The following is a 10,493-nucleotide window of genomic DNA, read 5'->3' on the forward strand; positions in this document are numbered from 1 at the left end:
TTTAAAAGGTTAGGTAAGCAAAAAATGTCTTGTTATTGTTCTCTTATATCGTCTTATACTACTAGGTTACCTGTAATCTGGATTATTTTCGACTTTGGATTTTACATCGATGATTACTCCTGGTCCATACAGTTTTTCCATTGGAATTTGATCTGTCCTCCACGTTCCTTGGACACTGTGCGCAGGTGCATCAATATGAGTACCCATGTGTTCCGGCATTGCGAAATGATTGTTTTCAAGCCTTAAGTTAAAACAAAAACCGTACAACAATCATTATAGTCATTTACATAACCTGTCCGTGTCATAGCTGGACTTGCTTAAGCCTATGTGTTGTTGTAAATGTTTTTATATTTCTCTCAAATTTTTCTGGGTTTTTGATGTGTTGCAGAAAATTTTATTTCAGTTTTCTTCACCATTCTTTAATGTCTGTACTGAAGAAAACACTAATATTTTAACAAAGAACCTTGAAAAAGTCTAGTATTTGTGCGTTTTTGAAAATAGAGCTTGCGTTTTTAAACAAATATATTCTTGATAATGACAGAGTATCTATTAGCTTCCGACTAGTAGAATATGTTAGGTATCGTATAAGGACTCTCATTTGCGATTACATCGCATCTAAAAAATACAATTACAATGTTTCTAGCTAATAGATAGGTTTATTATATGTGCAATGAAGATCAATACAATAGGTTTGAAATATATTTGAAATATATACAACTTTTTTCACCTCCATCTCGTAAAATAAATGCAAAAAAAAAAAAAATAAAAAAAATAAAAAAATGAAAACCCTTTTTTTTTAGTTCTATAACTTCTTTAGCTTGGCTTGTTATTTTTGAAATACAAAATGATAGAAGAAGAAAAAAAACCCAAACATTAAAGCCTCATTTATTTTCCGTCACATTATTAAAGCATCTTTTTACAGATCGACATTCCCTTGTGTCCATATGTTCACATATAAAATTTACAAATACTATAAAGTTTATAATGAGCTTTTTAATATTTAACATGACGTAAACGGGAAGAAATTTAAAAGTTAGATGTCCGCTTTCTTAGAAAGTAGAAAATTGTAAGAGAGAGAGAGAGAGAGAGAGAGAGAGAGAGAGAGAGAGAGAGAGAAGAAAGAGGTTTAGCATTTTTTTTACAAACCATGCACTGTCATAAAAGCCTCGGTCAAGCACGGTGAATTGATACGGAGGGTTCCCAGGCCAGGTAATGGAATCATTATTTTGTTTATGACTCAGATCCACAATTCTAGGAACAGCTTGGACTATAATAGCCGTGGTAATCAAGAAAAGAACACAACCACTCCAATTCTGCGATCTCATGTTTTAAATTATTTTCCTCTTTTTATCAACGTACCGATACGTCGCTTCTTTGAAACTGTTATGTTGTTTACTCGAATGATGTTTCTTTTATATATATTTTAAAATTTGTGTTCAATTTCATAAAATATGCAATTGACGTAGAAACATTATGTTTAATACGCAAATTAACTTTCTTTTTACAGCATGAACAATTACTTTAACCATTAAGGAAACGTTTTAATGTGCTGGGTATAAAGACTGATCAGGATTTGAAAAAAAATTAATAAAATATGGGGAAATGGTAGAGGTGATTGAGATAAACAAACATTGTTCTATTTAATAGTGATAAGTAGTATCCGGCTTAGCTAAAATTAAAAATAAACTATCTCTATGCTTTTGACTTCTACTACGCAGTTAGGTGTAGATATATTTCCTTTATGTAAATTCAGAATTCGTTGAGGCATTAATGCATTATTCAGTGCTTTAAATTAGATAATCCAGTATTAAGAAAGTTTGTTGGAAACCGAAATGGCAAATGGCATTGATGGGACAATCTGCGAAATGAACACTCCCTTCATTTCCTATCTTCGTGACAGGAATGTAAAAATTCGTAAAGTATGATACAATTTCAAGTGATATAATAAAACTATTCGTTTAATTATTAAGTCCATAAGCATTGTCTGATGTACCATTTTAATACATGCATTGATCTTGAACATTGTACTAAATTGCTATTGTTGAATCATCAAAGTTGCATTTTTAAGATTTGAGCTATTCATTTTCAAAATTCTATTTTTTCATCATTTATGGTCAAAACAGTTAATTTAGGTATTTTTATGATACATGTGTAACTACAATTTAAATACCATTTGAAAAGTTTCACAATGCTCACATTTTTTGCAGACGATTATTCAAGTTTACAAGTACATTTATGTACCGGGGTAATTAAAAAAATAGAATTAATGGCCTTTTTGTTTTTATTTTAAAGAAAAATACAATGGTTGATTTTATGTCGACTAATTATCTGAGTCAAATAATTGATACACCTGGCATACGCTTTGTTCAGTCCATTAAAAGACGTATTTGTATTCAATTTCTTAAAATATCAACATCAAGAGTCAGATAATGTCAAACTCCTTTACCGTCGCTTATTGTCCATAACTTTAAAAATCCACACATACAGTTCAGAGCAAACAGAATTGGTTTAAAAAAGGCTTTATTATTCGACAAGCCCAGTCTTTTTACAAAGAAAATCGGAAAGGTACGAATAAAGACTTCTTATTCTTTTTGTTTCATTTTGTTTCATTTTGACTTTAAACACCTGGCACAAATTTAATTTTTTTTTCGCTAACTTCTTTCATAGTTAAAATTAATAGATCAATACGCCGGTCTTCTTGGTCAGCCTGAGGGAGGACGATCAAACATAAAGAGAAATCTCCAGTCTTTTTTATTTGAATAACGAAATACCAGACATTTATAGAAGAAAAATAACACATTGGATAGATAATCAGGAATAAAGATATGTGTAATCATCAATTGTCGGTGAATGGGAAATCCACTATTTCATTGTTGATTTGTTGCTTACGGAGCAGTACATTTCAGGTAAGAACTTTTTGATATTTTTCCCCATTATATTCTGTTTAAAGAAATGAGGTTGATTACCTTTAAAATTGATCAATTAAATAACAATTGATTTGGATGTATTTACATTCTACTGTGTTTTTCCATTAAATTCCGTGATGTTTAAATGCCTCTAAATGCAACACTTATTCAGTGCGTATGAATTTACAAGTAATTTACATAAGCAGTTCTCAAATAGTGATTTCTATGTTATCGGTAAAAAAAAAGTATTTCATAAATGTTGTCAAAACACCATGTTTTATAATTATTCAACAAAACAGTTGACTTTATTATTAAAAGCAACATTTCAATAGTTATTTTTCATGGATAATATTTTCAGGCTCGTCGATCTCATCTCAACAGTCTCTGTGATAACCAGTTTAAACCGGTTTTACAAATCAGCTGTTCTTGCTGTAACTAATTTACTCCCTTCGCACTTTATACCTGCACTTTATATCAATTTATTTAAGTAAACAATTGATTTCTTCAGTAAGGGAATGTAAATATAAGCATTAAATGATCTATTTTTGACGTCGTCATGTCAATAACTGCCGTCAGGTGAGCAGACAAATTATCATAACGCGCTAACGCGTGTTATTCAATTTTTCTGCTCACCTGACAGCAGTTATTGACACGACGACGTGAAAAATATATCATTCAATGCTATATTAACAAGTAATTGATTACAAGCTGATTTCATCCAATCTTAAAAGTAATTGATTACATTTTACGTTTCAGTGTTTGTTCCAAAAGGAAAATAATTTTTTTCTTGAAAAAGGATACAATTTTAATTTAACGGATAAAACAGAAAACTGTTCACAAATATTTGACTGTGTTGACATGTGTTGAACGTTTTAGACAACAAATGTGCTTAAAATGTATATACTTGGTTTTACTTAGGGAGACTGGCTGGTCAACAAAGTAACCCTCAGATCTACCTAAAATATTAAACTATGATTGTTATGAAATATTTGTTAGAACCCCCCCCCCCCCAAAAAAAATCCATATGTCTTTCCTTCAAAATTTGGGTAGATTCGGTATTTCGTAAATGTTTTTATTTTACAGGAATACTCTGTTTTCGTCTGCAGTGAGATCTGAAAGGCAAGTCCCATTGAAGTACAGTAAGATGAATTTTTAAAGAAGTTTTTAAAAAACACAAGGAAAGGATAATCTATCAATAAGCGTGTTATGTATTTGATAAAATTTAAGTCATTGTACTTAAAATGAAAATAATGCACCCTTTTTTATAATATTGTATAATATTTTTTTTACCAACAAAAAGGTCTTACAAAACGAAAGTTAATTCAATCCCGATGCTGACCACTCAAAGTATCGGTCCCACATTAAAAAGAATTTTTGAACGTTACAGCTATCTAATACTCATCCGCTCTCGGTTGAACTGAAATAGCCAAAGATATGTGTGACATTAATGCCTGGTTGTTTCTTGAATTAATACTTAAATCTGCAGTAGTGAAAGGTATAACAAAGGGGCTGTTGACTGAATTAATTTGTTGGAACTTCAGACAAAATTTTTTTGCTTGGCCTTTTGTCTGTGGCGTCATTTGTGTCTTCAAATTCAACCAATCAAATTTTGCCATTATAACCAGTCAATAACTGTATTTAATTTGCTATTTGAAAAACATATACTTCAAGAATATCGATTACTTTTTATTGCAGATAATTCTGCGAATGTACATAGATAATGTTAAGTCACACTTTTAACATAAATTTGAAGCTTAATGTCATGATATAGAACATACATTTATAAAATGTGTAATACAAGAGTACACAAAGAAGATTAATACCATGTTTATACAGCAATGAAAAACGAATTAATCAAATGATTCTAATTGAGTAAATATATCTAATATCATTATACTTTACAGTTCAAAAACAACCATAAGGATTGCAAGATGAATATTTTTGTGAAATAAAACCCATTTTCTTTTATCCATTTATATTCATATCATTTCATTGAAATTTAGCTGCAGACAATTCGCTTATTCGTTTTATCTGGATGTGGGAGGGGGTTATATTTTTATGAAAAAATCAAATCCCTCAAAAAGCGTCTTAAAAGCATATCGTAAAAGGATATTCTTTTGTTATATGATGTGAACTTTTTTTCGATGTGTATTCAATGCTTATATATTGCAAATATACTTTTAATAAAGACGTGTCACAAAATAAAAAAAAAAGCCAGTGATTTAGAATGGATTAAATGGGTAGTAATTACAAAGAAACCAACTATCGTCCAATTTCACACAAGAGAATCATTGAAAAATAGATGGCAAAGCGGAATAAGCTGGTTGGACTGGTTAGGATAGCAGCGGCATTCGTTTTGTTTGGTTCGTCATCATATGTCGCAAAAACCCGCGCAGGTCCTCCACTTCCGTCAAAAAGCTTCAGGACCGGCACGTAAATCGTACTTCCGTTTTCCGGAACTTTATCCAGATTGGCTACATATTCGATGCCGACAACATTGTTTCTGCCAAGAGTTATGTGACATGGGAAGCTGGCACTTACGGAAGCCTGTCCAAAGTCTGTGGAAGGCGTGTCTACACCGACAGCGTTAATCTGACGCTTGTTTATCAACCATGTGACTGCATCCACATGCCAGCTTGGGAAATGAAACGACGAAGCATTGTCGTGTTGGGTGCTTCCAAATATCTGGGTCTTATTAGGGTACTTGTCCGACCAACCGGAATTCATGATAGCTATGGCATGCCGAGGCATTTCTCCGAACTTCTTCTCCCACATCATTAGGTCCTCGACCGTGACTCTTAAAGAAAGAAAAAGAGGCCAGTGATAAAAAGTGAAATTTTCGAATTCAACATGAAAATATACCAATTTCTTTAAATGATATGATTTTATCGAAAAAATATTTGTTACTTAGCTTTATTAAAAGTGACTTAATGCTTGTTGTTTGTGTAATGTTGTTTTTGGTGTTGTTACATTCCTTTTCACGAAGAATCACCTGTAATCCGGATTGCTTTTGACCTTTTCTTTGACATTTATGATAACTCCTGGACCATACAGTTTTTCGATTGGGATTTGATCGGTTTTCCACATCCCTCGTGTTGTGTGAACAGGTGCGTCTATGTGAGTACCCATGTGTTCGGGCATCGCAAAGTGATTGTTTTCATACCGTTAAATAAAACAATAAAAATATAAGTTAATACATAGATAAACACGAATAACTAGAACCTCATTGCATGTTATATCAATGTAATTATTGGAATGACAAGAAAGGTAAAAGCAAATTAGAGCGCTTTGTTGAAAAGAAAATATGTATAAAATTGAAAGTTATTGCAGATACATGAAAATATCCTTATAGATTATGTAGTCATCTCAATATAAATCTTTGTTGGAATTGGCCATTTTTATATGATATAACTTGACTGGCACATATGAGTTTTAAAAAAGTAATGATACTTCATTTGCTTGAAAAAAAATGTTAAGTTTTTTTTCATTAGTATCAAAACAGAAAGGTTTTGTGACCAAATTTTACAAAATTCATGAAACCACAAACTGTAAAAAAACCCCCAAAAAACTGTCATCTCTCTTTTGAAGTTGATAATTTAGACATTTTGTATTTATGTCTTAAAAAAGGAAACTGTTTTTTGTCTAAAATATAGGTATACAGTGCAACTAATCCCCATAGTAGGATGTCTCCTCTACGTTTTAGGGTCGAAATATAGAAATTTATCTTTTGAAAGACAATTGAGACTTAACTTTGAATGAATGTTTTGTACACCTGCAAGTTGCATAAATCTCCATACAAATTTCCACCAGTTTGTCGACCAATCATTTAATAAAGACAATGTTTTAATTCTCCTGTTATGAAATACAGAGAATTTAACTAATTATTTTATGAATGAATTTAGAATGGCATGTTATGCATTTGTTATGTTATGCATTTGCATGCAAAGATATAAATCTAACACCATGATTTCATTTTCAGTAATCAAAAGTATTCACTAAAGGTATCTGGAAAAAGCTAAGTTTCATGATCAAATTTGAAGATAACTTTAAGTGATAGACAATTTGTTAAACTGCAAAAATGATTCCACATATATTCACTTTATTTTTTTTTATTAGTGTACACCTTAACTCTCTTGTTACACATCAGAACTTAATAACTTAATTGCTGTCCATTTTCATTGATCAGATCAAGGTGTGCAAGTAGTAGCATAGTGAAAATGCACTCGCTTCTGACTGCTGCACGCAGATTTTGCTCACCGTTATCAACAGTGATTGTATTTGATAGGGTATGGCGTTCACCTGCTTGGACATGTGGGTTCTCTCAGGGTAATCCGGCTTAATCCCACATCAATAAGCCCTCAGTGCTATCAATAGATATTAATATAAGTTGTAGAACTTGTTTATCAATTGTTGTAAAATAAATAAAATCCACTTCATTTTATTGAAAGACGACTATTCAGCCAGTTTTCCAGGCGCTAATATGGGAGAAACGCTGCTCAATAACAATGGGCTATATATATATATATATATATATATATATATATATATATATATATATATATATATATATATATATATATATATATATATATATATATATATATATATATATAAGCCAGTTCCTGGAATGTTAACATTCTTATCCTCAAATGAACAAGATGGCCGCGAATCCCCCTAACGGCTGTTGTTTGCTCAGGTTTGTTTGCTCAGGGTTTGAGTTCTCAAATTTGGATTGTTTTGAAGTTCAATATCATGCGTAAATTTGTTCTTAACACAAAAAAAGTATTTTTGAAATGAATCATTATTGTCGTAATATTCAATATTTCTACTATATTATGGAAGTTTGCTCAAACAAATATAGACTTTTAGCCAAACAGAGGAAATTCAGACTAAATTTTGCTGATTTTGTTTTCCGCTAAACTGTTTTGGCAGTACTTTCATATTTTAGTCTATAAAGTTTTGCATATTTTCTGTTTTTTTTTTTTACCTCACTTATGCTTTAAAATAATCATATGACACGAATTGCAAAAATGATGAATAATGCTTAAAAAAGACAAAAGACACCATTTCTCATAATTTTGATCATTGACCTCATGTAGATTTTATACAAACATAATAAAGTCAATATAAGTAGTTTAATACTAAAACTTTTTTTGGTTTAATCATCATTTAATTTTTTTGTAAAATTGGATTAAAAATGGGTAGGGATTTGAAAACCTATAGAGGAAATTCGAGCTGAAATATTTTAAAAAATATTTTGCTAAAATTTTAATGCATTGTATATATTTAGTGCCACTACCATTCATAAACTGTATTTTATTTGTTAAAGTGTTTATTTTTTGTAATATTTTCACAAATAAGAAAATCTCAATCGTAGTGTAAACTTTTATGCGATTTTTCTTGATAACATCCTTAAAGCTGAATGCCGCTCGTAAGTAGACACCGTGACACAGTTACGTAATCCCTTCAAATTTGTTACACACGACTGCACGTCTGAAACTCGTGAATAACGTGTAGTTTTTCTCTTCTAATCTCAATTTTTCTTTGCGTTAATTTATTTTTTATGTGTATTTGTGTAAATATTGCATTTATTTGTATATATGTTTGATGTTAGCAAGTGTGTACAATGTTCTAAATAAAAGAAAGACAACTCAAAAGTACGAACAAAATGTCTTATTTTTTGAAGATTTTATTCTTTCGATTTCAGAGTTATTGGATTCATGTCGCTGTTAAAATGTTTTCGTTTTTTCAAGTTTATGTTGAAGTTAAAATGTATTACTATACATGATAAATTATCTTACATTGATAGATTTATGCTGCTATGTAGAATCGTCTTTTCTGTGTTTTCTTTAAGTTAAATATGTTGTTATGGTTAAATTATTGGTTTTTATTGTGTTTTTCCTCTTTCACGAACGAATAAAAGTGAAAGACTCGTGTATTATCAGACAATGAAAGTTATTACGTCTTGCGCAGCATCATGTGTCTCTCGGTATGGTATGCGCATCAATGTTCAAAGCGAAATGACCGTCATAAACATTACGTCCGAATGAAGGAGATAGCAGTACAATGAACAGGCGATATAAAGTGTACGTTCACATAGGTTTAACCTCTAATGCGAAATACTTTGAAATGTTAATCATAAGATGACTGCGCTTAGAAATAGATACCCTTCTTATATTTTGTGCAGACCATACTTCCAGATACATATGGCTTTGGAATATCTTTATTTGTCCCGACGACCATTTTGTTTTAGCAATTGTGAGTGATTTCTACCGACACATGTTAGCATATTTAGCAAGTTTTTTTTTTAAAAGTAAATATAAACTTATCTTTTTAAGCTTTTCTAAAATCAGCATATTTCATGCAAAAACTGAAATCTTGCATCATTGACCATTACTGAGAGAAAATACTTTACATACATTTATCATAAAACCCTCGAACTATATTAGTGAACTGATTGGGTGTGCCAGTCAAGTAACTGAAGCGTAATTTTGGTTCATGGCAAAAATCAAAAGTTGATAATATGTTTTACTTACCAGAATCCATACAGTTCAGCAAATCCTCGAAAAAGTTGTGTGAAGTTATAAGATGGGTTCCCTGGCCAGGTGAGGGAGTTACCATCTTGCTTATGGCTAAGATCCACAATCCTATGTGCTGCCTGAACCAGGACGATTGATGCCGTCAAGAAGAGAACGCAGAGATTCAGAAACACCGCCATCTTGTTATGATTGCCGCTGCCCTAGTCCTGCTCTATTAAACATGAACTTCAAGTGCGATTCCATTTTTTAGGAAATCACTTTAAACGCAAACACACATCGGAACGAGAGTCAGTTTTAAAGATATCAGGAATAAAAGAAAACATTTAAACAGCGAAATGTATATTTAGAATATCAGGGATTACATTGTATTGGAAATTTGATGTCTAACTCAGATAAAAAAAGATTTCTAACAAATCAACTTAAAACATTTCCAAACGTAAACAATGGAACAAGAGCAGAATTTACAACATAGGAATAAAAATATAACTCTTAAAATAGCAGATTTACATTTTAAATAATGGGAATAACATTTAATATAAAAAATTGCTGTCAAGCTCAAATAAAATACAATTAAATTGAAATTAAATGTATAAAAAATACTTTAATTTTTATCTATTACAAAGTATGAAAGATGCAAAAAATTATGCTATACCTAGGATCATTTCAGCCGTACATACAAAATTTTTGCAATTGAAATGCGCCAAAAATAGCCTCATTTGGTTTGTCATATAGATTTAACGAGGCGGAGTCTTATTTTTGCCATATATATTTCAATGAAATTTCTGGTATTTAGTTTTATTTTTCTACTGGTTATTCTAAGATGAAAAAATAGTTTATTTACCGCCCTGATTTCCTAGGGGCTAGTCTCGAAAGTTAATCCTTTTTACTATTCGACCTTATAGGAGTTTGTTATAAAAGCGCCAAATATTCACGTTTTCTTCATTATATATTTTGTATTTTTGCCCATAGGATTTCTTTTTCTTTCAAATATATGAAAAAATAAAAAAAAAAGATTTATAAGAATTACCACACGTTTTGCAACGTCAAA

At 30.9% G+C, this 10,493-nt stretch overlaps 1 protein-coding gene across 4 annotated transcripts in view; it reads right to left on the reverse strand.

Moving 5' to 3' along the window:
- LOC105317441 (isatin hydrolase) overlaps window positions 1–9,878 on the reverse strand; it is a 38,321-nt gene extending 28,443 nt beyond the window's left edge. Inside the window, exons 1-3 of one of the 4 annotated variants that reach the window (XM_066073136.1) lie at window positions 9,440–9,732; window positions 5,899–6,066; window positions 4,884–5,703 (exon numbers count right to left, since the gene is read on the reverse strand). In XM_066073136.1, coding sequence (XP_065929208.1) covers window positions 5,169–5,703; window positions 5,899–6,066; window positions 9,440–9,624 — 888 coding nt within the window. In that variant the 5' untranslated portion in view covers window positions 9,625–9,732 and the 3' untranslated portion in view covers window positions 4,884–5,168. Of the gene's footprint in view, window positions 1–70; window positions 242–1,146; window positions 1,395–4,883; window positions 5,704–5,898; window positions 6,067–9,439 lie in introns of those variants that run through there. The other 3 variants (XM_066073137.1, XM_034461702.2, XM_034461701.2) reach the window with 3 other exon arrangements.
- Window positions 9,879–10,493: the final 615 nt, after the last annotated feature.

This window comes from Magallana gigas, chromosome 10, assembly GCF_963853765.1.
Source record: "Magallana gigas chromosome 10, xbMagGiga1.1, whole genome shotgun sequence".
Lineage (NCBI taxonomy): Eukaryota > Metazoa > Mollusca > Bivalvia > Ostreida > Ostreidae > Magallana > Magallana gigas.